At 36.6% G+C, this 27,606-nt stretch overlaps 2 protein-coding genes across 10 annotated transcripts in view; one reads left to right on the top strand and one right to left on the bottom strand.

The window, feature by feature from the left end:
• Positions 1 to 27,606, top strand: part of LOC122518041 (endoplasmic reticulum membrane sensor NFE2L1) — a 92,782-nt gene that overhangs the window by 47,638 nt on the left and 17,538 nt on the right. For 8 of the 9 annotated variants that reach the window (XM_043636706.1, XM_043636702.1, XM_043636698.1 and 5 more), the window contains 4 exons: positions 6,502 to 6,812; positions 7,365 to 7,796; positions 20,882 to 21,119; positions 21,288 to 21,512. In XM_043636706.1, the coding sequence (XP_043492641.1) occupies positions 6,502 to 6,812; positions 7,365 to 7,796; positions 20,882 to 21,119; positions 21,288 to 21,512 (1,206 nt within the window). The remainder of the gene's footprint in view (positions 1 to 6,501; positions 6,813 to 7,364; positions 7,797 to 20,881; positions 21,120 to 21,287; positions 21,513 to 27,606) is intronic. The other variant, XM_043636705.1, reaches the window with a different exon arrangement.
• Positions 21,741 to 25,504, bottom strand: LOC122518044 (ATP-dependent RNA helicase vasa). The gene is made up of 4 exons (XM_043636708.1): positions 25,312 to 25,504; positions 24,454 to 24,519; positions 22,481 to 24,361; positions 21,741 to 22,393 (listed from the first exon to the last, which is right to left on the bottom strand). Exons 2-4 carry the CDS (start codon positions 24,508 to 24,510, stop codon positions 22,319 to 22,321), a joined length of 2,013 nt encoding a protein of 670 aa, XP_043492643.1. The 5' UTR covers positions 24,511 to 24,519; positions 25,312 to 25,504; the 3' UTR covers positions 21,741 to 22,318.

The raw sequence follows: 27,606 nt of genomic DNA, 5'->3' as shown, positions 1-27,606 counted from the left end.
AAACGTTGAAATTTATCTTAGATTGATATTAAACGTTATTATCGTTTTTCATTCATTCCACCACCTGTTAGTTTTCCTTCCTACATTATTTTCAAACCAATCTCGATATTATTATCAACAAACCATTCGCTACTACGTTAAATCTCAACTATGAGGGAGGGAGGGGTGGTGAAAGGAGGATAGAAGAAGGGGGACACCATACGCGAAGGAAGAAGAAATAAAAAAAACAAGAAAAATGACGTTCCCGAAGTAAAGTCATCTTTGATTCTCCCGAGAGATCTGTCATGGGAAGAAAAAAAAACGGTATTTTGTATATATATTTTATAATTTTTTTTTTATTCAAGTAAGAGGACAAAGACGAGAAAATGGATTCGTCGACGAATCCCGTTGGTTATTCAAAGTCCCATAAAAGTTCTCAGCAAAGGAAATGACGAGAAGGGGGATGAAGTTTGGAAAAAAAAGTAGCAGGCAGGCAGGCAGGCAAGGGGGGTTGAAAATAAAGAAGAAGAAGAAGTAGAACTAGAAGTAGAAGTAGAAGTAAAAGAAGAAGTAGAAGTCAAAGAGCACGATCGTATCGGATGGCGGCGTAGCGAGACCGGACACAATGCTGGAAAAGTACAAGTTCATGCAGCTACTATTATTTATCGCGTATACGGGGTGTCCCAGACTACGTTCTCTGTTCTTCCACGACGGTTCCAGAAGATCGAGCACGCATTGTTACGTTACACTTTTGTTGGTGCTCGTGTTTCGCTCATGGCATGCTCTCTCTCTCTCTTTCTCTTGCTGTGTACAGTGCGAGAGCTTTGGGGGATACAGTGATTTGCACTTATCGTTAAATAAATCAGTGTTTTCAATACTGTATACGCACTATTCAACAGCTTTGGAAATCTCTCTTCTTCGTCTTCCTCTCTTTCTCTTTTATTCGATATCTTTTATTTCTTTCCGCGTATTCGTTTGAACATAATTAAGCTTTGGTGAACGGTAAAGGTAACGGGGGAAAAATAGAATTGAAATTGAACCTTGTTGCGTAAGTTTCCTTCCACGTTTCATGACAAATTCAACGCGCGTTAACTTTATTCGTCGATTAAATGGTTGTACAAGTATAATAATCTAAATCGTGGGTTTAATAATGATAAAGCAGATGTACAGGAACTCTTATGTCGGTTGTTCTTATTTATATTCATTCGATAAGTTAGAAAGTTTGACGTAAAGTCATCGTTGCTACCAGTCATAAAATTCAATTCCTAGACGATAAGCTTTTTTTAACTGGTGTCAATTAATCCGATCCACGAATCCCCCCCCGCAAAAGGATATATCCGAATCGAAGCGACGACGTAAGAATAAAAGGTATCAAGGAAAAGTTAAATCATTCGACAGGATTTAGATGGTATCTAAAACGGCAGTGGTTTACAACCTTTATCTTCCGGTAGAAAGAGTCTTCTGAGTTTAATAATCGCTAGTCACTGTGTTGATACCCGAGTAAAACCGTGTATGTTTATATTGAACGTATGAAAAACAATATCACGTTGGTAATCGAATAATCAAGGTTTAATGGTAAGTGGCTTGATTATATTAGAGCATATTCATTCATCAAATTTCGACATACACGCATACACTACACTTGACCTGCTTGCATTGACGAGAAGACGTCAAGTATTTAACATAAGTACCATTGAACGATCGGGATAAGGACATTTAATAAGTTTAAATTGCATCAATTTTCAAAAGTGCATTAGTTCTCGAACGTCATTTCTTCTCCGCTTAGGACTCGAGTAGAAAGTAGAAAGAATTTATTAGTATCCGTAAATGTAAATCGAATGGAATTCAATGATAAGCGTTGTTAAAGAAGTAGGAAAAATTGTGCCGATAGAAAGTATGGCAGAATAGTAGTAGAAGATTCGTAGTAGTCCGAGGGGGTTGTATAACTCGGGGCAATGGCGAGGCAAGATGCACCCCTGACCGAGGCCGTGGCGCCGCACACTATGCCATCCTGGATAAGGAAAGATCCGAAGCCACGGTATACGCTGCTTGCTCCCTATACTGCTCGCAGTGGGGAGCCGTAGAATGGCATTATGGGTAGAGACCTTCTCTCTTCCTCCTCCCTATCCTCCCTCCTTTCCTCCCTCCTTTCGTCCCTCTCTTTCCCTCAGTCGATCCTAACCAAGCGAACTCCCCACCCCCCGGCCCACCCATTCTCCAGCCGCCCCGCGCCTGGCGGCACGGCATTGTCTGGCAGCCATATTGGAATAACAGCCAACCCCGTCGTGATTGGTCCGTTTTTTTTCACGGCTGAGCCCATGCCTCTGCACTATACTACTCTCTCGACACCACGGGCCCCGTGGTGGTTAGGCAATGCCTCGGTACGCGATAGTCTATCAGTCGACTCCATGCTGTGTCTGCATCGAAATCCTCATATTATTCCTACGACTACGATTCGTCGTTATGATTTCCAACGATACACGCGAGATTATTCGATGCTACGCGAATATCAACGATTCGTGATAACTAATCGTCTCGTTAAAAAACATTTCTTCTTATCGTCTTACAATAATAAACTGCGCTCGTCGTTTTATTACTACGACAAGTCTCTAAGGTTTTTCCTGCATTTCTATCGTGGAAGGTGAAGAAGGATCGGATTGGTCGAATATGACGACGGGGTATCTCCTGGACGGACACCTTGATCGATCCTGGAGAATCTCTAAGGACTCCAATTTTTAACTCGATAGATAATTGTTCAAGATGCTGCTAGATATTTTCACGTGTAACGGTAATCGTTCGTCGATGGTAGAACTGTTTGCAATCGTTAAAACTCGTTTGGAAATCCCGGGACTCGAGTTAGTGCGATTAAATGGATTTTATTGATCGTTGAAAAGTGACGTTTCCCCTTTTTAACGCGGCTACGAATTACGAAAATACTTTGACAAATTAGTGTTCTGTGTTTATTTTTAAGAAAAAGTCAGTGCATGAGTCTGTGCGTTGGGATTATTCGTCCATCGTTTCTGGATTAAATTCATCAAGGTATATTACGTTTTACATAGATAAAGATAAAAGAGTATATTATTATAGGCGTAAGTTAAAAATGCGTTGGCAAGCGATGTAACACTTGAAAGACAGAGAAATCAAGTGCGGTTAGTTGGAAACGCGTTTTACGGTCGGTCAAATGACGATTTATCACGATCACCGATCGCACGATGAATGTCATTGAGAGCTCATCGTTCCTCGATTCGTATTATTATCTTGTACGATACTGTTAACCCTTTTTACAATCTCACACGTAGAACATATAACTTCCAGTAGAAATAATCATCGACTGATTTTATACTCATTGAACTTAACATTGACACGCAAATAATACAAATTTTCAACGTTTATTATTATTTCTCGTCAAATAAATTAGAATTTTATTAATTAAGGCTTACGTAAAAAAGGAAACAACGAATCTAATAAATCGCATAAATCATCGTTTCGTGTATTCCCCATTGCAATCAGGTGACACGAAATCCTCACGGGGGGCTCGGTAAGTAAGATGTCAAAAGATCAATATCGTTTGTTGTTACAATCCTTCGTCGTCGATCTTTTGTCGTGCAAGAATATGAATGAGGATGGATAGAAAATTATAAGGGTGCGAATAAGATAGAACACGATATCTATATATATCTATCAAGTATAAAAGTATAGGACAATCGTGCTAATGCATTTTAACGGAAGGATCAAAGTCACGTTTGTATACATCGCGTACGAATAAATAGGGAATTCAAAGGTTTTAATTCGAATACCTTTTCCTTCGGGGAGTAGAATGAAAGAAATACTGGGTCCAAAACTTTTCTCGATTAGTCCTGGATGCAAGGATAGGAGAAAGAGGAGTTATGATGAAAAATATGAGAGAGAGAGAGAGAGATTATCCTTAGCCGAAGGAAACGATCGTTGGTTGTTAACCGCGAAATATGAAAAATGATCTGTCAACGTTGCCGTGGCCGTGGAAAAGAACCAGCTACCGCGAGATCAAAGAAGCTGTTGAATTTCCAAAAGATTGTACATACAACGGTGAGCCGTTAGATGCGTAGCTAACACCTATGATCATTCTTCTTCCGACCTTCCTTTCCGCCTTTTTCTTTTTTTTCTTTTCCTTCTGTTTAATTTTTTTTCCATTTTCTGAAACCTCCACACCGGTTTCTACCTTCGCACACGATCGCACGAATTTTTCAAACTTTAATATCAAAATTACGCGTTTCGATAATGCATCCTTTTTCTTTTCGTCGATTTGCGTATTAAAAAAATCGATAAACGTTGTCCCATTTTGTTTAATTCTCCGATTAATCGATTTTTGATAGAGGGAAAAATGTTGGCCACCCAAATAATCGTTGTTCCTTCTTTCCTTTCTTCCTTCCTTTTCGTCTTTCTTGTGGTGTCAATCATTATTGACAGTTTTAAAATTGATTTGGGATCTAAAGATATTTCTTCGAAAGAGTTGGCCGAGTCTTTCCGTGAAAAAATAAAGAAAAAAGAACAAAAGGGGGTTGGTACACCATCGATGGTCCCTCAAATTACGAACACCCATTACGGTCGACCTTGCGTTTGAAGCAGGTAATAGTTGGCACCACTCGTTAATGTAATAGCCATTCGAAAGGTGCTATCTTCTCGTTCTCGAATCACCCAGCAGCAGCAACAGCAGCAGCACTCTCACGAAAATTTTTCCTTCCCATCTTTCTTCTTATTCCTTATCATCGTCTTCTACGTCGATCCTTTCTTTCTTAAAGAGACAAGGCCCAACCAACATCGACAAGTTGCTCGACCGGACTCCTCCCGAAGAATTATTATTTTATGAAAATATTATTTCTAATAACAACGATCGAATGAACGAGAGAATAGGAAAGAAAAAGAATTGGGAAAGAAGAAGGAGAAGAAGAAGAAGGAGAAGAAAGAGAATCCCAAAGCACGTTCAGAACATTCCATTCTTCGGTTTTATAGAAAAATAAACCATATTCCATCTATTCATATTTAATATATTTAATATTCTTTTTTTATTTAAATAAAAATGTTGAATATATGTGTGAAATTTTTGTTGATTCCATGCATAATCAATTCCATATAAATATATATATAAAATATTCTGTTCAAAGGCTTCAATACGGTGATGGGTCGAAATTTTGTCAAACAAATGCAATCAACGTGACACTCATACAATCAAAAAATCTTCTCATCTACGAGAGACAATATTTCACAATTTTCTCGGTAAAAGTTATCCGAAGGTCAACGTGTTGCACATCGTTGGATTCGGTTTTTTATAGGCTGTAAGACTGGCGTAGGGAAAATATGTAATCCCGTTTAAAAAAAATACGATGGCCTTGAAATCTCGATAAAAAACGATACGAAGAAAAAATTTCGGCTCATCGCCGGTATTCGAGCCTCCGAACGGAATATTTTTCTCCTCTTGACATTTGTTTTATCATAAAAAAATAAGCGATATATTTAAGGTGCTGAAATTATTTGAAAGATCCTGTATATATATTATCAATCAAATGATTATCTTTCGATCATGAAGAAAGAACGCGGAAAGATAAATTTGTTTTCCTAGGAACATTCCGAATCATCTTTCGGAGTGTGCGTGAGAATTTGGGTGGGAATAGATGGGGACGCGCGATTGGCCGTTGGGCGGAACGTTTCGAGGGTGGTTCGTAGCAGCAGGTGAATCTTCAACAACACCCACCCTCCCTTCTTCCTTAATTACTTACTTTTTTTCTTTTGTTCTTTTTTACTATTTTTTTCCCCATGGACTATAGGCTAACCCCCTCTCCCTAAAAATGGTACCCTTTCCCCAGCATTCCTTTCTCCCAGTCGATTTTTCCGAGTTTCTCGCCTTTAGAAACGAAACGATACCCTTCGTGTTCAGTCCAATCCACTCTTTCTCATTTTTTCTCTCTCCCTTCGTTTTCCCGACCGATTCACCACCCACCCCCTTTCTTCCTCTTCAAAAAAAAACAAAGTAAACGTATTTTTTGTTCTTGTTTTAATGTTCCCGCGAGTTTTCATCGTGCCCCGGATTACGTTTTCTTTTTTTCTAATCAGAAAAAAAAGTATCGTTCAGTGAATAACGTTGGATTAAAAAGACGCATGGATTTTATTGTCTTCCTTTTCCTAATTAGAAGAAAAATTATTGTGTTCAGTGAATAATGTTGATTTGTACGTTGAAACTTACACGTGTTTTCTAAAAAAAAAATAGATCGATGAGAAGTGGTCGATTATAAAATAATTCAAACGTAATAATATTATTATTCGATTATTGAATGTATCGTTTATTAACGTAATTGAAAAACGGGATTAAGGGAAAATCGATCGATGCAGTTTTTATTAGGCTTTCGTCCCGTTATAATAGCTTTTTTTTTTTAATTGCTATTTCTAGGATCAATTTATTGTTTTTACCGAGGGTAAGGGTTGCTAGCCATCCATCAATTGTTAATAATTTTGATAATAATAATTTGAATAAATAAATGCATTTTACAGGAGAATACATTCTCAGTTCCTGTAATCCAAACGGAAACAACGAAGTCGAGGAGAACAATCAACTTCTCCGAGAACAATCGTTCGGTTTAAATCACCACCCCTTGGCTGGATTTTCCGATGATTCCTTGGGCCTGAGCGAAACTTTGGGCCTTGAAAATGATTTCACATCGGAATTACTCAGTGATAGCCTATTAGGAAGCGCCGTGGTCGAGGATTTGCTCGGTGGGAACGATCTTGGTCTACCCGACGGATTCAATCTCGAGGAGGCGCTTCAACTCGTTGGCCTCGATGAGGTTAAACCGGAGAACGAGGTATTTGACAAATATTTTCCAACAAATCTTTTATTACGTCATCCCCATTTATTCCTCTCGCATTTTCGCAATCAACAAAATAAAGAAAAAAAAGAAAAGAACAGAACGGAACGGAACAAGGATTATCTTTTTTTTCCGTTAGCAATTTTACGCGTCTTAACGATCGAGAAAATTCGTAATTCAATATTCAACGAAGTAAAACAGAATGAAAGAGAGATACCTTAATAAAACTCTCTGTAAAATTTGATTTTACAAAATGTCGTAAGTTTTTTTTTACAAAGTTTCTTGATCTTTTGACCGTACACCACCATTTTGTTTGTTTTCCATTGGACTTAGGGTGAAAACGTGGGATCTCGTGATTTCACATCCACCACCCCATATACCCCTGCTCCGGTCTCATAAAAAAGAATAGCGTTGTTTATATTTAATTGCACATATTTTAATGATAATCCCGCGATAAATAATAGAATTCATGGTCGAATGAGAAAATGACGATAAATTAACGAGCAACCGTTGTTTCGATTATATGAGACACGGAGGATTGTTCGCTAGGAAACGAAGTACGAACTGAAGAGGGAAAAGGTGGTGAAGCAAGAGATAAAGCAGGAAGAATTGCTGGTAGAAGGAAACGAAGACGGGAAACAAGGAGGCGGAGCGGGAGGAGGAGGGGGCGAAGGAGGAGACGAGGAAGAAGAGGAAGAGGAAGTCGAGGACGAGGAGGACAACTTTTACGAAAACTACGACGACGACGAGGACGAGGACGAGGACCGCGAGGACGACGAAGAAGAAGAGGAAGAAGAAGTCGTCGTCGTCGGTGGTTCGAAGGAATTTACGAGCCCAAAGGGTGACGTTCTTCCTGTCAACGTCTCGAGTAACCAAGTCGAGGTCGCCAAGTCATCCAGGTGCGAGGATCCCGAGACCGGCGACATGATTCATACACCGCAATTTCATCATCCCCATCATCCGCACCACCGCTCCTTTCAGGTAAGTCCTTTTTATTATTATTGTTATTATTATTGCAGCTGATTTTGTTTAATTTAATTTAACGATTAGATTTTGACTTACGATAAGTTATATAAATTTCTAAGAAAACTTTCATTTTTCTTAACGTTCCAACAAAAACACATGCATATAAAAAAAAATAGCTACACCCCATAATAGAAGATACGCGTGGTGCTTTCCGGTAATAACAATTTCTTAATTAATTGCACTTCCTGGATCCTGGATTAGTCATTAGAAGATTAAATATCGTCGAGCTTGAGGAATGATTTTCAATCTAATGGCCTCCTCCCTGCCCCCCTCTTTGCTGTTTATAGCGACGATTGTAACGATAATCTCGGTTGTAATTAACCGGTGTGAAGGAATTTATATCGTATTAAATGAAAAGCTTTCTTAATAAAACGATGGTTACTATTACTAGAGAGTTAGGGGGGGGAGGGGGGAGATACAGTGTATAAAAAAAAGTATGAAATGACGTAGAAAGGGTTTACCGTAGGAAACTTTTCTAGGAATTTCATCATTCTTATTTCTTTTAGTTTTCGTTTCTTTGTGTTTCTCCCTTTACCGTTTTGTTTTTTGTTTTTTTTGTTTTTTTCAAATCTTTAATGAGAGGTTGCGAGGATAGTCGGAACGATATTGCGCGGTGGTGTTAAAGCGGCAGAGAGAGAGAGAGAGAACCCGGTGATATACGAAGTAGGAAACATACGACGAGGGAAGAAAGATAAGAATAAGCGAGGCGCATAGTAAAGGCTATTGCATAGATGCGTGCATAGTTAGAGCGGCGTTTACGGTCCATAAACGGGACACTCTTTATTTACAGCGTCGACCGCGAATGCACCGATGCACTTTTCTCATGGCATTTCTCTAATATAAGCCGAACTACGCGTAACCGACAATTACACGTCGTAACCGCATTTTAATGTAACGAGTTAGTCGACATCGGGAAGGTGGGTGGGTGGGTGGGTGGGGTTTGCTATGTGTAACATTCGTTAGATTTTTGGAAAACAAATTAACAAACTAATACAATACAAATATGTGTGCATGTATGTATATTACAGCTACGTAAAATCTTGTTTCTTTTTTCGAAATGCATGAAAAAAATATTATTTATAATTATTATAAGAACCGTGAACCTTTTGGGAACACCGTGTGCTGTTGATTCTAACACTCCGCCTAGTTAGTTAATAATCTAGTTGGGTTCCCAAGCCCAGACAAAGGAGTAGGGTTCTCGAGGGTGAGACTAGCAACCACCTACCCTCCGTAAAAACAATAAAGCGTTCCCGGAAATAGCAATAAAAGCTATAACAGGACGACCAAGTTCTAAAAAAAGAAGAAGAAGAAGAAGAAGGATTATAAGAAAAAGAAGAAGAGGAGGAGTGTTCCGAACGTTCTTTGATCGAGCCACCAAAAAAAAGATAAAAAAAAGGATCTAGATATGTATCTATAGTGGAAGAAATCTGTATTTAGATCGTTAATTTTGTGTAGGGTGGTGGAGGACTTTTCTACCCAACGCTAATAGGATTTCTTTGAACGCCGACACCTCCTCCTCCTCCTCCTCCTCCTTTATCGGTCCGGTCTTCATCTTATTACAAGCACAAAGTGCTTTCGCGTGGATTTTAAGAGTGGCCAGTCCATTAAGAAACGCACGACTAGTAGTTTCGTGTTCCGCGTTCTTTTAGTGCGTAAACCGTATACCTGTATAGGTGGAAAACGGAAAATCGTGAGTTCCAGCTCCTTACGAGGAGTAAGTTCGAATTGGTAAAAATTCGTCTGGCTTTTATCTTAGCTGGGAGTTGCTTCCTATCGAGTATGCCGATCCTGCCTGTCTCCTAACATCGACGTATATAGTATTACTATACGTTAATGGTCTTTAGCAGGACAACGATCCTGAGGCGTCATTACCGGTTGCAGTTGCAGTTGCAGTTGCAGTTGCCGAGTCCTCGGTGGTGTTGGCGTACTACACTCTTTCCTATCTTTTTCTATCTTCTTCCTACGTTTCCTCGGGTTATTGTCATACTCCCGATTACGCAACTTATTTTTATGGGATTTCCAACGATCATGATTATTACTTATTATTCGGTCTGCCCAACGTTCCAACCGAGATATCGTGCGATTCGATGACTCGTCGCCAAAGTAACAACTCCTCCTCCTCCTTATTCTTCTTATTATTATTTCTCTACCTCTTCTAGTTGATTCAGCATCTTTAAATGCGTGTTTTACTAAACACGCGATTTTGCGGTATCGACTCGGCGTATCATCTCGCTTTTAACCTAGTCGGACTTCTTCTTCTTTTTGAGAGAGAGAGAGAAAGAATTTTTGTTCAATCTCTAATCGTAGTGTCGCCGATTAAACTCCTTGTTAAACATCGAACGGTAAACGAACCGGTGAAAACCTAATACCGATTTTACCCTTTCCCGTCCTCCGTTCGCTATTTTTAGTAATTAAGATTAAATCGGAATAAAATTTCTTATCGGACCTGTACAATATTTAATAACGGTTGTTTTTAGTAATAATCATTTATTTATATTCTTTCGTTTCGCGTAGTGTTTTTTTTGTTCCCCCCCCCCTCTTTAACCACGACGTTGGAAAGAAACTCAACAGATATTTCCGACACGTTAAAACAATGAATGCGTTTGGTCGTTACGCTTTCACCGTAGTAGAATCAGCGCTACGAATTCCTATAAACTTATGGTTGGTCTATTCGTTTCTATGAACTCGTGCACAGCTCAACCAAAAGCAAATCGAAAGATACAAATTTAATCTATAACGGAATTGTACAAATGCTACTCGAGAGAACGTTTTAATACTCGTTCCAGATTGTTTAAGAGAATAGTGTTTATTTTTGTATACTATTAAACATTATAAAAAAAGGTTAATCAAAATTCCAAATCTTTCATTATAATATCGGAATAAATTAATTAATAAGTGGAGGGGGGAATTAATGGGGGCAACTTTAATACTCGTTCGAGGTTGTTTAAGAGAATAGTGTTTATTTTTGTATACTCTTAACGGATATTAAACATTATAAAAAAAGGTTGATCAAAATTCCAAATCTTTCATTATAATATCGGAATAAATTAATTAATAGGGGGAGGGGGGAATTAATGGGGGCAACTTTAATACTCGTTCGAGGTTGTTTAAGAGAATAGTGTTTACTTTTGTATACTCTTAACGGATATTGAAAATTATAAAAAAAGGTTGATCAAAATTCCAAATCTTTCGTTATAATATCGGAATAAATTAATTAATAGGGGGAGGGGGGAAATTAATGGGGGGCAACTTTGTTGGCTCTCTGAAATTTACGAATTTTGATGCGAGCGTTGGGCGTTCAGTTAGAATTTTGGTAGAGAAATAGGAATAAAATGAGAATGAAGAAAAAATAAGTAGAAGAATAAGAATAAGAATAAGAATAAGAAGAAAACGATGATGATCGTGACAATGACCTACCGAGATAGCTCACGGCGTCGTCCCCTCGTCGACGAATGTGACGCAACTCGCGTACGTGTGCGACGAGGACGACGACGACGACGACGACGACGACGACGACGACGACGAGGAGGAGATTCGCATGCACGTGGAGAGAAAATATAAAAGGCTGAAAACGGGCGCCGATTGGAGAGGTATTTCTCTCTCTCTCTACCCCTACCATAATCTTCCTCAACGTCGAGGTACGATCGCGAACTTGCGCGTTCCCGGCAAGTCTCCTCTAACACACACGAACGAACGGACTACGCGCGCTTCCGAAGTGTTCTACGTCGGCATCTTTTACTTTTTTTATCTATTTCTATCATAGAAAACAATCGGAAGACCAAAATTAAGACCCCTTACGCCACCCCCCACCCACCCACCCGCGTTATTCGCACACGTGTTATTTTTTATCGTATATTTTGGTGTCACATTTATTTATCTATTTGTTCATTCGTTCACGTGGACACCCACGCCCCGTAATTCGTTCAAACAGTGCCGTGAATATCATTCGTCCTTCCGTGTTTTTATTTTCGAACCGGGGGGGGAACGTTTTTTAATTCTTCTCTCTTCTTTTTCTTTGATCTCGTTTCGGATATAATTTTTGTCAAATCTTCGCGAGCGACTAAATTTCTGTGAAAAATTCCTTGGATCGTCGTCGTCGTCCGTAGCCCTCGAAAGGACCTTGGGATTACGTGAACGTCGTTGAAGATCGTCAGCGAGCGATCAACTCGAGATGTAAGTGGCAAAGTGTAAGGTCTACCTTGCGCAATGTGATCGTCTATCGAAATTCTCCGCGTACTTGTCGTCTTATCGAGCAAACACACTTCTTTCTCCAATTTAGGAAACACTTCGAACGAGTTCAACAAAATCTCATTCCAAGAATCGTGTCCCTATTTTATTTCGACGATTCAGATTTTTTTGTTTCTTTCCCTTTACATTCGCACGTATTATTTCTTATTTTTTCGAACATTTTGGATCGGACAGAAGGAGGAGGAAGTATCCTGTCCGTTTGTTTGTTTGTTTGTTTGTTCTCTCATGTTATATGCCGAAAAGAAAAATCTTTTTTTGGATCACATCGGAGAAACGACAAACGCGCGCAACGCACCACCACACATGAACGGAGTGCATCAGCAAATCGTCGTTAAATCAGAAAACTTCGTCGAATGGCAGCAATGCTCAACGAATTCGGAATGTCGGAGTCTGGTTTTCGACGAATGCCTTTTACAGGTACACTTTATCAGGACCTTTTGTTTTTATTTTTTACATTATTCTAAACGATCAAACAAATATTACATAATAATTTCGCGTATCCATTTAATCGAAATAAATCAATGAAAAATAATCAAACAATCATATTATAATCCTATATATAAAAGTGGAATTCAATAATAAAAAAAAATATTAAAATAGATACATTAATTTGTTCACATTTCAATGAGTGTAATTGGTAGAATTTAATTAAACGATTGGGATTGGGTGGAATATCACAAATGGACACCCTACTGAAATTCGCTTTCATAATACGAGATCATGCACGGCATAGAACACGTTCTCGCGACCTTGCTACTCTCTCTCTCTCTCTCTCTCCCTCTCTATCTATCTGTCTCCTTATTTCTTCTTCTTATTCCGAGTGCGAGAGCAGCACACACTAGCCAAGAACCGTCATTACTACGACCGTGGGGCACTTTAATACTTTGCTGCTGGTTGCTTGCTTGCTTGCTTGCTTGGTTGGTTGCTAGCTAGCTAACCGAGTACTCAGCACAGGACTCTCAACACACGTAATGAGCAAGCTAAATTAATATATTCCTACTATGTTAGCCGTAGAAAAGCTTTTGCCTAGGACACGTCGTAGGATAATATGTCGTGCGTATTGTAGCAACGAGACAGAGATAGCAAATATATAGAAATAAAGATATATTAAGAAAGAGAGAGAGAGAGGGAAATAATAAGAACGGAGATAGAACGACGACTAGAAGAGTTATGCAAGAGAACACGATGTCGCCAGTCGCAAACCATATCATTTTTGGAACTCTTCTCTCACGCGACTGTCGTATTAACACTGACCTCAGTCACCTGTAATTGCTACGTGTGTTACCCGTATATACCAGAGATACGAAGACGACGCGTACGTAATACGGCCTATTATACTCTCCGAGCATATGCTCTTACGTATCGTTGAATCATTTTTTTTCTCCTTTTTTTCTCCTTTTTTTTCTTCTTTTTGTTTCCTTATTCTTTTCCTTAGATATATATTACAACTCTTGTATATGTGTATATTTATTATATATATAGAGTGGGTCACTGAAGTATTCGTACTCGTTCAATCTGATGGAAAGATTTTTCAATTTATCGTACATTACGTCTTTAAACTTTCATTTAATGGACGAAACATTTAAAACTAAAAACATTTGATATTATTTGTAATAGGAGGAAAAGTTGTCTTTTAAGACAATTGGGTATATGTTATTGCGAGATTAATTTGAATGTTTATCGAATCAATTTCAAATGTTATTTTTTAATCAAATTTCAATTAAAAAAGTTGAATAATCCTTTGATACGTTTCTGTTGATAAAAATGTTGAAATATCGTGTTATAAGAAAATATTCATTGTTTTAAATTGACAGTAAGAGGAGGAGTACGAATACTTTTCTGGGATTCATTGCATATTTCTCTCTTTCTTTCTATTTCCTTTGTTCTTTATCTATTTTAAAATAAATGCATATGAAATCGCTAAAAGGTATAGTAGTTTACTATTGATCTCTGAAAAGATAGAATAAAACCTTTTGTAGAATATTTCAAACTAGTCTAACGGGTACTTCCTTAAATTTGAAGTTAGAAACACCCCCGTATTATTAGGAAGCTTAAAAACCCGTTCTGGTTTTTTCCTTGACAAAGAAAAAGACCTCCCAAGAACTTGAATCGTTGTTAAACCTTTTCCGATCGGTTTGAGTTATCTTTCTACAATAATAACAATTTTACGGACAGCTCTTCAAAGTCCTCATCCAATTTGTCATATTTTTCTTTGTCAAAATCTCTTAAGTATACGTGAAATTTGAAATCCTCGTCGGAACGAAACTTACATCTCGAAATCCGTGATCGTGTACGTGATTGACACACATACCTAAATACTTACGATATTTAACGTTTAAACACATTCATATACTGGATGAAACATTTAAAACAGAACATTTCGATAACTCGATTATTATTTATCATAGAAGGATAATTTTATAATGGCATAATTATATAATAATGATATTTTTATTTAAACGAACGCGTAAATAACATGCCAAAATGAAACGAAACGATAATCAATATGAATTTCTTATTAACGCGAATAATATACTAATTTATCTAAACTAAATAAGATATGTTTTTCTTCCAATCCGATTTAAATAATAAATTATTCAAATGTCTCGTTTCGACGTGTTTCACCCGGTATATATTCTCAATAATATTAATGCCATAAGACAGCTTTCGATGAGGTAGTAGTTAATTAGGGAAATTTTCTCGTCGGTCAGATGTTAGAATTTATTCGCTCCGTCTAATCGAATCTTCATGCGATGTATAACAATTATATAATAATCATTATGTAATTGATAAAGTGTAGGGAGGAAAGTCTATTCCTCAGCTCGAGAAATAATATGACGAATAACGCGTTACGAAGACGACAACAACAACGAAGGCAAGATGAAGAAGTCTTCAGAAGCAAGAAAAGAAACATATTTGCGAAATAAACGGCCTTGCACCTTGATGTCAAGCCGAAGATGAAAGCAAAGGAAATGATGGCTATGGCTCATACAACTAACACGCGTGCAATCTTTCATTTGGGTCTTCTTGGTACACTTAGGACGAATATCACCACCACCTGAGCCATCAAATTCTTCTCACGATATTCAAAAACTACGATTTCTTCTCGTCGACGCTATTTTTTCGATTGTTGATATATAGAATAATAATATATTATTATTACATTGATTAAATAAGCGTTAATTAATTTGATTAATAGTTACATAATGATTACTTCGAAGAAGAAGATTGACCAACACCTTTTCAAATCACGTTATTCTAAACTATAAAATATTTGTAATATAAAATTGCGTTCACAATTTGTTTGGAACATCTTACCATTATTCCATCCTTTTCTCATTGCATAACATAGAAGAACAAATCGTTAATTAATGATTACACCTACTTATTTTCTACCGATCTTTGGTATCCTTCGAAAGGGTTAAACATCGTAAAAATTATTAACGTTTAGTGCTTCGTCATCGGTTTGCAAACTTTGCTCGCAAGGTTAATTATTTCTTTATAAAAATCTCGTTTGAACGAGCACCCACTAGAAAACAAAAAAAGGAAATCAAAAATTCGTGCCGATTATTATTCCCAGGTAAAACATTTCTCTCCTCTTCGATAAATCAACGTGAATGATGATTTTATTAAAATGTTACTCTCCACACAGTTTACCAATCGTAAACGTTAACAGCAATGTTTAACAATAAAAAAACAAAAAAAAAAGAACCTATGAACAGTAAGGAAAACAGTATTTCGAAACTTGTCTTTCGTACGAAGAAATTAAAAAGCACTGTACCGACCTTTGGCCACTTTATAATACGATGATGTTATATGGTATCTATCCTTCGCATATTCTATCCCGCGTACGCACAATTATTCAAAGATTTGCTATACCGATGATGGGACGGTAGCGCGTTTTATTTACCATAGTACTTGGATATTTGCTTAGAACCTTCAGTTTCTTATAACAGAGCCCTCGAAATATTCTTCAACTTCCTATAATATTTACGGACAACATTTGAGTTAGGGGATTGGAGTGAACGGAAAATCGGATGAATGAAATAAGAAAACAAAAGAGAAAGGAAGAGAAGAATACGAAGAAGAAGAAGAAAAGAAATGGATAGGGGTTAAAGAAATAGAAATACGAAGAGTACGTGAGAGAGTAAAGGAGCTGAGCTTTAGAGTCCTGGGACAAAATTAATAAGAGAAATGAGATACGTAATATGAAAATAAGAAGAGAGATAGAAAAGAAAGAGGAAGAGGAAATGGAAGAGGAAGAGGTTGGACATTAGGATGCACTTGTGGTAACGATACTCGGTGGTCGTCTTGGCGCGAGCTCGTCTCTGAAGTAACCCATGTGAGCGTGCATTAATCCGATGACTATCTAAATGAATCATAATTAATATCGTGGCCCATTAGCCATGAGAAAGAGAGAGAGAGAGAGAGATATACTCTCTCTATATACCAGCGGGCCCATGAGTAATAATGCGCATGAGCTTTCCGTTGCTGTATTATTATACGTGTGTATGCGTGTGTTGTATCGTTAAGTCGTGCAACGTTTAATTGCTTAACGTTTTGTCGATAACTCGAAGCTCTTTATCTCATTCCTTTACCAGACACTTAACTATTATCGATTATTTCTACTGGGAAAACTGACTCTCTTTACCTTGGGAACGTAACACACATACACGTATTTTCATTTGTTAGCAGCAAAATTTCTAAATTACTCCAATTGGCGCTCGAGTTGTCGTTCACTCGTAATACAAAATATTACTCGCTGAATATATCAACAACCGGTCGGAAAGGATAACGATTTTTCTTTTCTTCCCCTCAACCCACCCTCCCTCCCTCTTTTTGCTCGCTTGCTTGCTTATGTTTCTTTTTATTCATTTTTCTTTTCTATTCGTTCGTGCGATAAAACAGCGAAAGAACATACTTTACTTTTTAGATCCCAACGCTATGAATTCTCTCTTTTCTCTCTGTCCGTCTGTCTGTCTGTCTTTGTCTTTCTCATCTCTCTATGTGTCTGTCGAGCAATTTTCACGAAGAGCCGAGAAACGCGACGGGATTCCGAGGCAGCTGCAGGACTTATGCACTGTGAAATGCATAATGCGCCTTCCGTACGCGGGACGTCTAGGATGTGCGAAACGAATTCTCCGTCGGTGTATTCTGCTGCTGTTGCTGTTGCTGTTGCTGTTGCTGTTGCTGTTGCTGTTGTTCGAGCTAGTAGCGCGCTATCATTGAGGTCGCGAGCGAATTAAAAGAAAGAAAACGCGCCGTGTCTCCGCGTTCCCATCTAAACTGTATAGAGAAAATGATGATGGTAATAAATGGTAGTACGTGGTTTTACGTTTAATATTTTATATATATATAATATAATATAAAATATTTTAAAAAGTAGAAACGCGCGTGCTGTCGTTTATCTCTCAAAGAAAAAAAAAAGAAAAGAAAAGAGAGATGAGGTGAAATGGTGGTGGTGGTGGTGGTGGTAAGCACAAAAATATTTGTGCTATTCCCGATGGTGTGAAACGCGAAGGGGGGGGGAATAATGCGACAAGGAGCGAGCACTGTCTCGAACGCGGTTTCATCAATATTTTCATTCACAACTTAGTGAACGGAAACGAGCTTTGACCGGCAGTCACGTATGAAAATACGGTGGACACGGTGTGTTCCGAGGTGAAAGGTGGACTCGATCGAAGAACACCCATAGTCGTCCCGGTCTTAGTTATCCTCGTTGTTCGTCGTGTTCGTCCTCGTTGTCGTAAGATGCCAGGTTAAAGGATGGTGGCAGGTGTCAAGGCGGTCGATTGATCATCCTCGAAGAAACTCCGATAGGAGGATATACTACCTATGATTCTAACCGAAACACAAAAGTATGATAAACATAAGGATAACAAAAATAGATGAAATTCAATAAGAAGGGGCAACGAAATACAAATATATGCAGTACTATTTTTGAAAGATAACATTTGTCGATGTTACGCGTTTACCGTGAGATTTATCCGTACGAATAACTTGACACCGTTGAGATATTATTTGCAAAAATAAATAATAAAAAAAAGAAAAAAAAAGAGAGAAGATTAGTAGAAAGAGTAGAACTCGAGGAAGTAAACTCGGTGGGGTCGGTGGTGGTCCTCTCTCGACAGTTGTACGCATTTCAAACATCTGCTAGCAAGAAGAGAAGAGAAGATATCTTTCCTCGCGGCTTTGCAGATTTTCTCGCTGACGAGATCGCGTACATCTCTCTCTCTCTCTCTCTCTCTCTCTTTTTCTCTACGAAGCGATATCGTGCATGTAAATACACACGACTACAACACGGCCGTATATATTACGCCGCAACATAAATCATAAGTACCACCAGTAGCCGAGGTATGCGTTCGATCTTCGTCCCTCGACCAACTTCTCTTTCTCTACCGCAACGATCTTTTTCTTTCTTTCTTTCCTTCTTCTCTTTTTATAAATCCAAAGACTGACACACACCGGTAGGACGCGTCCCGTATCCGTCGAATCCGTTCGAGTTGTTAAATTATTAAGAAACGTTACGAGATTTATAGAGTCTTCCTCGATTACTCTTAGAACTATGTAATTCTTACAAAGAGATTGACAAGTATAAATTAGTAGTCAGTTTCTGTTATCGTTGCAGGAAAACAGACAAAAAGAGAGATAAAAAACAACAAAGACAAAAAGTCAATATGAATATGCGTTTACGCGAGATCTCTCATCGATCCTGTAAGTGTTTCTTTTTCTTTTTTTTTTTTCTTAAACTCGCATAATAAATATCATTATCCGTATACACCGAGTATATATAATAATATGAAATTAAATGTAAGTGTTGTATACAAGTGTGAGATGCATTCGCGTATTTATTCGGCAAAACACATTCTCTCGAATCTTATATATTTATCCTATTTATTTAGAATTTTGATATAAAATCAGAGATATAATCAGGGTACGCGCGCGTAGGTAAAAACCCATTAGAAACGCTGTAGGACAAATCGAATAGTCGGCTTGGAACAAACGTGTCTTCTTCTTCTCCTCCTTCTCCCGTCCTACATTTTCGCGGCCTACAACACGGGAGATACGAGAAACGAAACGAAACGAGACGAGACATTCGCGGCAGATGCGCTGACAAGCGAGAATCGCCTTAAAGGCGTCGCGCTCGACAGATTGCACCGACGACGACTGATTGATGCACCCGTACAACAGCGATCCAACAACGAACGACCGGTGTGCACCAAGCAAGCAAGCAAGCAAGCATAGCTTCTTCCCTATTCATCTTCTTCTTCTTCTTGTTGCACTTCTTCGCACATTAGCGACAATACCTGAGTGCATTAAGTACCGTCGGCCACGTTCATGGACCCCGAACATGGGTCCAAGTACTCACCGTTTCTCTTCTTTTTTTATTAGTGTTTCTTTTTTCGAACCGCCAATTCTCTATACATCCTTTAAGGATATCGCATCGTAAAGTTATCCTGGACACTCTTCCTTCTTGCTAACAGATTTCCACTTTGTCGGAAAGATCGGATCAGATATCTCTGATCAATTAAATCTTCTTACGTTATCATCATCCTCCTCTCTCTCCTCGTCTCTCTCTAACGTAATTCTATCATTCGTCTAGGGGGGATCGTATATTTTCTATTAGTTTTATCTCGCGATAAGAAATGAATCTACTAGCCTAGTATAAACTAAATATTACGCGCAAAACCCATCATCATTTTTAGAATATTTTTATACCACCCTCGCGACAAAAATCGGGATCATATTTCTTCGTAACGGGCGACGTAAAATCGTGATTGACGTACCTCCTCCTCCTCTACTGAAAGAGAAGAAAAAGAAAAAGAAGGAGGGAAAAAAAAAGGGAAAGAAGGAAAGTGGGGGTATACTTGGAACACACGTACATTATAAAAAGATGTATGTATATGTACGCACACAATTCAGTATCACTATTAATATCCTTTACCTTAACGTTCCCTTCCATCGTGCGACCAACGCCTACACGATCAGCCAGCGGGGTTTCTACCGTCGTAGAAATCCATGCGTCTTATCTGCTTGACATTTGACAGGTACGATGGCCTTAGATTCCTTACCAGGCATATAATCGCTGGATGTATCATCGTTCGACAATAATACCATGCCAAACGTGACACGCTTTTCGCTTATGTTAGAATGAAATTTTACAAAAATCTAACGACGCCTCGAAACGTGTATTAATACGTGTAATGCGTGTACACGTTTTCAATTTCTATTTTACTGCGATGAATGTGTGTGTGTGTGTGTGTGTGTGTGTGTGTGGGTGTGTAAGATATCAATGAACTATAAATTAAAATAAATACCTGTTAATATATTGGAAAGTATTATTATTAATTTTTATTTTTACGAGTAGTCTGTAGTAACTATTAAACAAAACAAGAAAGCCAAGCGCGTCGTTTTGCTACTACTTTTAACAACCATAGCGTTAATGAGACGGCCCCGAAAATTTGCACGTATCGACTATTTTCTGCTATCACCGTTGAAATTTTAGATCTATCTATTTAACGGAAAATAAACGTTAATTACTGACCGATAAACGTACCAATTAACTAGGCTTCTTTTAAACGACTTACTAAAGGAAAGAGTTTCTAGTTTTTTGTATTAGAAGCAACAGTGTGCATATATTGCACGTATATAACTAACGAACGGAGTATTATTATTATAAATAAATAAATAAATAAATAAGTAAATAAGTAAGTAAGTAAGTAAGTAAAAAAGTAAGTAAGGATTAATAATATATTTCATAAATTCTAACAGTATGCCATTTATTTTCTCAGGGCCGCATGCCATTCGTGCGTGCAATGAGCATGGAGCAACGGTGGCAGGATTTGGCATCATTATTATCTCTTCCCGGTGCTCCAGATCATTTTGCGCATCCATCGCATCCTGGATACCACCCTGGACACACTATAAGTCATAGTCATTACGAGGCACAACGTAATGTTTTGCTTCACAATGCCACTCTGGCACCACCGGTTGGTGATCTTAACTCGACGGGTCCCTACCACAATGTAGGTGAGTATATATTAAAAAAAAGGATTAACTATTTTAATTTAAAAAAGAAAAAGAAAAGAAACAAAAAAGACAGTTGAAGAATCGTTGAAGAATCGTTGAAGAATCTAAAAATAAGATGATTCGTTTTAGATCATTCCTTTATCTGAACTAAACTGCTCACTGTTCTAGGTGGTTCGTCGAATCTTGGATCAGCCGTTGCAACTTCGATGAATTTAACGAACAGTAGCGAACCAATGGGGGCGGAAAGTAATGCTGCTTATAAATCCGAACCAAGCGACATAATGTATTATCATGCACCAACGTCAGACTCGATAAATCAAACCACCGATGGTTTTCTTTCGTCTCTTCTCAATGACGAAGATTTGCATCTAATGGATATGGCAATGAACGATGGTAAGTAGAACAGATTATGGCTTTTTTTACAAATATTTTTTTTTCTAACAAATTTTATTGTTATATTATTATTAATATTAATATTATGATATGACCATCATCATCATCATCATCATCATCATCATCTACGTTGTACGCACACATCTTTCATATGTATATATATATACTTCTGTATATATACTAGGAAGTATAGAATCGAAGGAAAATTTGTTCTTCTTGAACGATAAATTCTTCATCTATTTTATATAACTTTATTATAAAAGAAAACGTATAAAAACTATATAAAGATAACGCAATTTCACTTAAAACAAAACTATCGTTCTTATATTAAGTTTTTTTTTTCTACGTAACAATCGTCTCTTAAATCTAACATTTGTACGATAATTACTATGGTAGAAGTAGTATCCATTTCGCAAGATTTTTCTTGGAATGCATATATCTCATTTTCTTTTTTCAATCATTATTTAAAATAATTGACAAAATAGAAAAACAAATTATATCACGTTTTTACTTATCTTAAATTCTTAAATCTCTTCATTGTTAAAGAGTTTATCTAATAATACGAATTATGTTACTTAAAGGAACTTAAGTGACAGTCGTTCAATTATCATTGAAATAATATTTCCTAATATTAACATAAAGTAAAAAAATATAACAAAAAGTCATGTGATTTTACGAAAATAAAACTTCTAATTTTTAATAGTAGGTGCGCATCCCATAAAGCTAAGTGTTGAAAGAACTTACTTTATATAAAACGCTTTGGTCAGATCCTTCCTTAAAGTAGAACAGTATTGCTTCTTTCTTTTCTACCACGATTCCTCTGGTTCTACAGGGTTGTACGCTGATTCATCGTATGGTACTCCGTTATCCTCGTCTCCGAACTGTAATTAATATGATTATATAATTAATGAAAAAATCATATAATTGTTATAGTATATACTAAAAAACAATGTATGATTTATACTTACATTACGAATATCTTCTGCACCAAATTTGGATATACCAGGTGCAAAAGATCTATTGTCATTTGTACTCAACAACCAATCGGGTATCGGTTGATCTGCTTGCTTCAAAATTTTGACCAGATCAGAGATCAATGGATTGTCAACTTCTGGATCAAAGAAAGATGTCGCCTTTCCACGATTACCCACACGACCAGTACGACCAATTCTGTGAACGTATTCATCGATTCCTTTTGGCAAATCATAATTTATAACGTGAGAAACATTTCGTATGTCTAAACCACGTGCAGCAACTGCTGTAGCAACTAATACAGACATTCGGCCATTGCGAAAATCTCGCAAGGCTTCTTCTCTTTCACGTTGCAATCTGTCCCCGTGAATACTCGTAGTAGGAAAATTGTTTTCCGATAAGAAAGCGGCGATAAAGTCGGCTGTTCTTTTCATTTCAACGAAAACCAAAGTACCCTGTTGTCTACCATTTGCAATCTCTTTATCCATAAGCTCTTTTAACATTCCTCTTTTTTTATATTTCGTAACTTCATAGAAATTTTGTTCTACATCCGAACATGCGCCACCTACTATACCTACTGCTAAGAATAGATAATCACTTAAGAATCGTGAAGCCAATAGTTGTACCTCGTCTGGAAATGTGGCAGAAAACATAAGCGTTTGCCTTTCTCCTACGGGAACCATAGTTTCGTTATCAATTATTTTCTCAACATCAGGTAAAAAACCCATATCTAGCATACGATCAGCTTCATCCAAAACGAGAAAACGTATGGATGATAGCGTAATACGTTTTCTTTGAATAAAATCTAATAATCTTCCTGGTGTAGCAACTATGATATCACAACCAGCATTTATCCTGTTTCCTTGATGTATAACCGAAGTACCACCATACGCAATGACAGTTTTTAAAATTGTACCAGCTGAGAATTTCAAAACTTGCTCGTAGATTTGTATGGTTAATTCTCGCGTTGGTGATATTATAATAACTTGCGGCGCACAACCTGAACTTACATTTTCTCTGGGTGATTCCAAAAGAGTATTTACTATTGGAACTACAAAAGCTGCAGTTTTTCCTGAACCTGTTTGTGCGCAAGCCATCAAATCTCGACCACTCATTATAATAGGCAATGCATATTTCTGCACAGGTGTCGGTTTTATATATTTTGATTTTTTAATATTACTTAGAACATATGGTCGTAGTCCGGCTTCCTCAAAAGATTCTATATGTGACGGTGCATTCTCTCCGCTTATGCATACCTCAATGTCATCGTACTTTTCAAAATTAATCCCTTGTTGAACACCATTTTCAAACAAAGATTTGTCATCTGTATCTATATCAGGCGGTATGTAGAATTCTACCTTTGGCTTTTCTTGGCCATCCCCATCTTCATTATTAAAATCACCTCTATTTCTACCTCGATTACCATTACCACCCTCACCACCACCATTACCACCTCCTCTGTTACGATAACCATTTCTGTCATCTCTTCTATCATTATCCATATTTCTATTATTTCTACCGCCTCCTCTTCTTTCTTTGTCATATCTGTTATCGTTGTCATTGGTGTCGTTGTCATCATCATATTCGAAAGAATCCTCCCTGTTATTATTTCCATAACAGTTATCTTCTTTATTATTATCATTTCTGTATCCTCCATTAGATCCTTTTCCATATCCACCATTAGATCCTTTTCCATATCTACCAACACCACCACCATTTCGATTGTTACCACCTCTACCACCATCTCTACCATTTCTTACATTATCAAAATTGGAAGTCCTATTATCGAATCCATGATTACCATTGAATGTATTATTGTCATTATGCATTATAAAGCCACGTCCTTTTCCATAACTTCGACCACCATCAGACTCATACTATTAAAAAATAAGTTTATTAATTAATATGTAATACATTGTATGTACATTTATTACGGTTTTAATATTAGTCTACGATAAAATTTACTAACCATAGTCATGTTGGCAGGTTCTTGATAGTTATTATCATTATCCCAACTATCAATCATTTTTTTAATCTAAAAAATCAATAATTAATAAATAATATAAATATATAAAAATATATTTATCTAATATAGGGTTTATCTCTATGAGTATAGATATGTAATTTCAAATTTTAAAATAAGCAATAAGAAAAGAAAATAGAAACATACAAATTCCTAAATGTGGGATAAATAATATAAAATAAGACTGATTTGTTTTATTTTAAATATCTAATAAACCTTGACAACAAAAATGAAAGTAAAGATTAAGGATCGATTTGCATGAAAAAATAATAAGAAAAAAAAAAAAGAAAAACCCTAAACAACAATAGAAGAAGGAAAACAAAGACGTCCTTCACTAATTATACTTATGATTATCAAAATTATTTGAAATAAGTCTTGTTAAGTATTCCATCAGTTAGACTCTAACATTTATCTTATGTAAAAATATATGCTTATCGATCCAAATTAATAAGATGACTTTTGCTTTTTAGATCTGTAATAAATACAAAGGTATAAAAGATAGAAGAGAGAGAGAGAGAGAGAATGAGATATGATTTTCGCGATGAGATATTGCAGATACAAAAGTTTTCAACGACGCAGTCGCATTGTTCGTTCGTCTGTTGCGTCGTCTACGATGGTGCTCGATCGATCCGCGTTAACACTGAATTTACAAAGTATATTTATGAGTAATGATGAAACCATTTATAACGATTCAAATGAATTATTCAAATGCTTGTTTTAATATCAAAGGAGATAAAGTCTCGCGCGTATACCGGTAAAGATGGCAGAATTCAACGTCAAATAATTTCATTTTATAGTACTTACATTTTGATATATTCAAATAATAAATGCGATGCCAAGCGAACAATGAAATACTTATTATAATTCGAACAATCTAATCGAATAAACGTAGAACTATTCTGAAAACACTCTCTAGTAGTTGAACACTCACAAATTTGATGCCTCTTACGTCTAACAAAGTGAATTGTACAGATCGCGCTGCGATTCTCGATTAACTTCGAGGTGAGCGCTCGTTCAACCAATCACCGTTAGCTATTCTCACGCGAGAGCTTAACGCGCATGCGTATCACCCATTGCGCATGCGTATCACCCATTGCGCTTGCGCTTGTTTCACAGTCGCGTAACTATCTGCGCGAGAACCCATGTATATAGAAATTTATTTCTTCTTTTTTTTAATTGACAATAATTACTTTGTTATATATTTATAATAACGTTATTTTTGCTGTTGTAAATATCGATTGGAACCTTGTTATTCTTTAACAGTAATATCCATTGTTGGCCGTTGATTCAAATTTTTTAATAATTAATATAATAGAAGAAAGATATCAGATTTCATGTTGACACTATTCGACTTTGATATCGCATGAGTATTTTTTAATTTTATTTTTAATCTTGCTTTCTTGCTAATATTATAGTTGAGCATATTGTATTCGTTTTCCTTTGAACATTTACTTAATCAAATTTCTTTTTTGTTAGGTAATTTTTCAAATATTCATCTTGTTTAATAACTTGTAATATAATTTTTAGTATAACTTTCTCAACTTGTTTTCTATATTATGCTACGTATAATACGTATCTATAGTATGTATATTCGAGTAATTTTAATTAAAACGATGCAAAAATAGTTATTGCATAGTTTAATATCATTATTAAAAATTTTTTAGATACTGAATTGTATATTTCAAAGTTATAAACATCAATAAATGCCTTTTTAATTACAGCTTTTGCAACGTAACATTGATAACAATCTATAAGTGCTAAGTCATTTCATACTTTTATGTGCTCACGTAATTTGACAAGTTGTTTAGTTTTTTTTTTGTTCGTGATATATCGATAGGTTGATAAGGAAGGAAACTACCGAGATATTACAAAATTCTAAATAGAAATTTGCAAACGTAATTAGAAATTTATTGCGCTTGGAAAGCAGATTACATTAAATTAGATAATTCCTGCATTTATTAAAAATAATTGAAGGAAGTACTTGTCTTACCACAGAAATATATCTTATCTTTGAGGTTTTGCCATACGCGCGAAAAAAATGATACTGCATTTATGTATATGCATCTAACATAAGAAAAAGTTATTTAACAATAAATCAATTTTCAAAAAGAACAATTATTTATAATTTTTTGAATCTGCAAACTTGTTATATAAAGTTTGAAATAATATTTAAAATTTATTTTCTATGTGATTTTTTAAAGAAATCCTAAGAAACAGAACATAGGGTTAAGGGATTTGGATAATCTATGTTTACATAAAGAGATACGATTGATTTCCAACACCATACCGAACTGTTCTTTCTTTGTTACCATCTCTTTGTATTTATAGAAAAAAAAAAAGAAAGAAAGAAATAGAGAAAGCTAATAAAAAGGTATCCCCTTTATGGGGATACATGGTGGGTCAACAGAACTAGACCCTACAAGTAGATTTTTACGACTTCTTGTTTAATCTTTAAGGTCTTTCTCGAGTACACTACATCACTGTAAAAGTATTGATGCTAAATAAACGATGAAGAAGAAGAAGAAGAAGACTCTTGAAGAGACAATAAATGTACAGAGAAATAATGTCAATTGTTGTTAGCCATCATATGCGTTATTTCTTTGTGAAAGATTAAACGAACGTGGGAGTAGAAATTTTCTTAAAAGAACAAAAAAGAAACGAGAAGAATATAATATTAACGAGTAGGCATGACGACGTTAGAAAAGATAAAGGGGAAAATAAAAGATGAAAATCGATGGAGTTATAATAAACGTTGTTGAAAGTTAGCAACAGGCTTGACTCGACTATCGTTGTCATCATCGTGTCGTCTCGTAACGATTGCAGTTCTCTTATCAGTCGGCTCAACTCGTACTAAGAAATTCGTAATGATCCCACCGACGAAGAAGAGAATATGTGTCCGTTTGCACGATCCTCTTCTATCTTGATGCGTATGCATGTATATGCAAGTAAGTGTATATGTATATATATATTGGTGGTGATACGAATGTGTTTAAGCTTGTGTAGGTAAGTCGCCAAGCGATGAATAAAGAGAAGAAAAGAGGAAGAAGAAGAAAAGCTTATGTTAGTTTCGCCACGGCCGTGGAGATAGGAACGATGGAT

Source organism: Polistes fuscatus, unplaced genomic scaffold (genome assembly GCF_010416935.1).
Source record: "Polistes fuscatus isolate 324 unplaced genomic scaffold, CU_Pfus_HIC Scaffold22, whole genome shotgun sequence".
NCBI classification, from domain to species: domain Eukaryota; kingdom Metazoa; phylum Arthropoda; class Insecta; order Hymenoptera; family Vespidae; genus Polistes; species Polistes fuscatus.
Note: the sequence above shows the minus strand (reverse complement) of the source record. Positions and strands in the feature narration are given on the sequence as shown.

What these genes read in the sequence shown, in the direction of transcription:
- LOC122518044 (XM_043636708.1), bottom strand. Translation starts at nt 24,510, where the DNA reads ATGATTGATAGTTGGGATAATGATAATAACTATCAAGAACCTGCCAAC. An exon ending in AACCTGCCAACATGACTATG is followed by an intron (nt 24,362 to 24,453) that starts GTTAGTAAATTT and finishes ATTTTTTAATAG; the next exon opens with TATGAGTCTGATGGTGGTCG. An exon ending in GTGCAGAAGATATTCGTAAT is followed by an intron (nt 22,394 to 22,480) that starts GTAAGTATAAAT and finishes TATTAATTACAG; the next exon opens with TTCGGAGACGAGGATAACGG.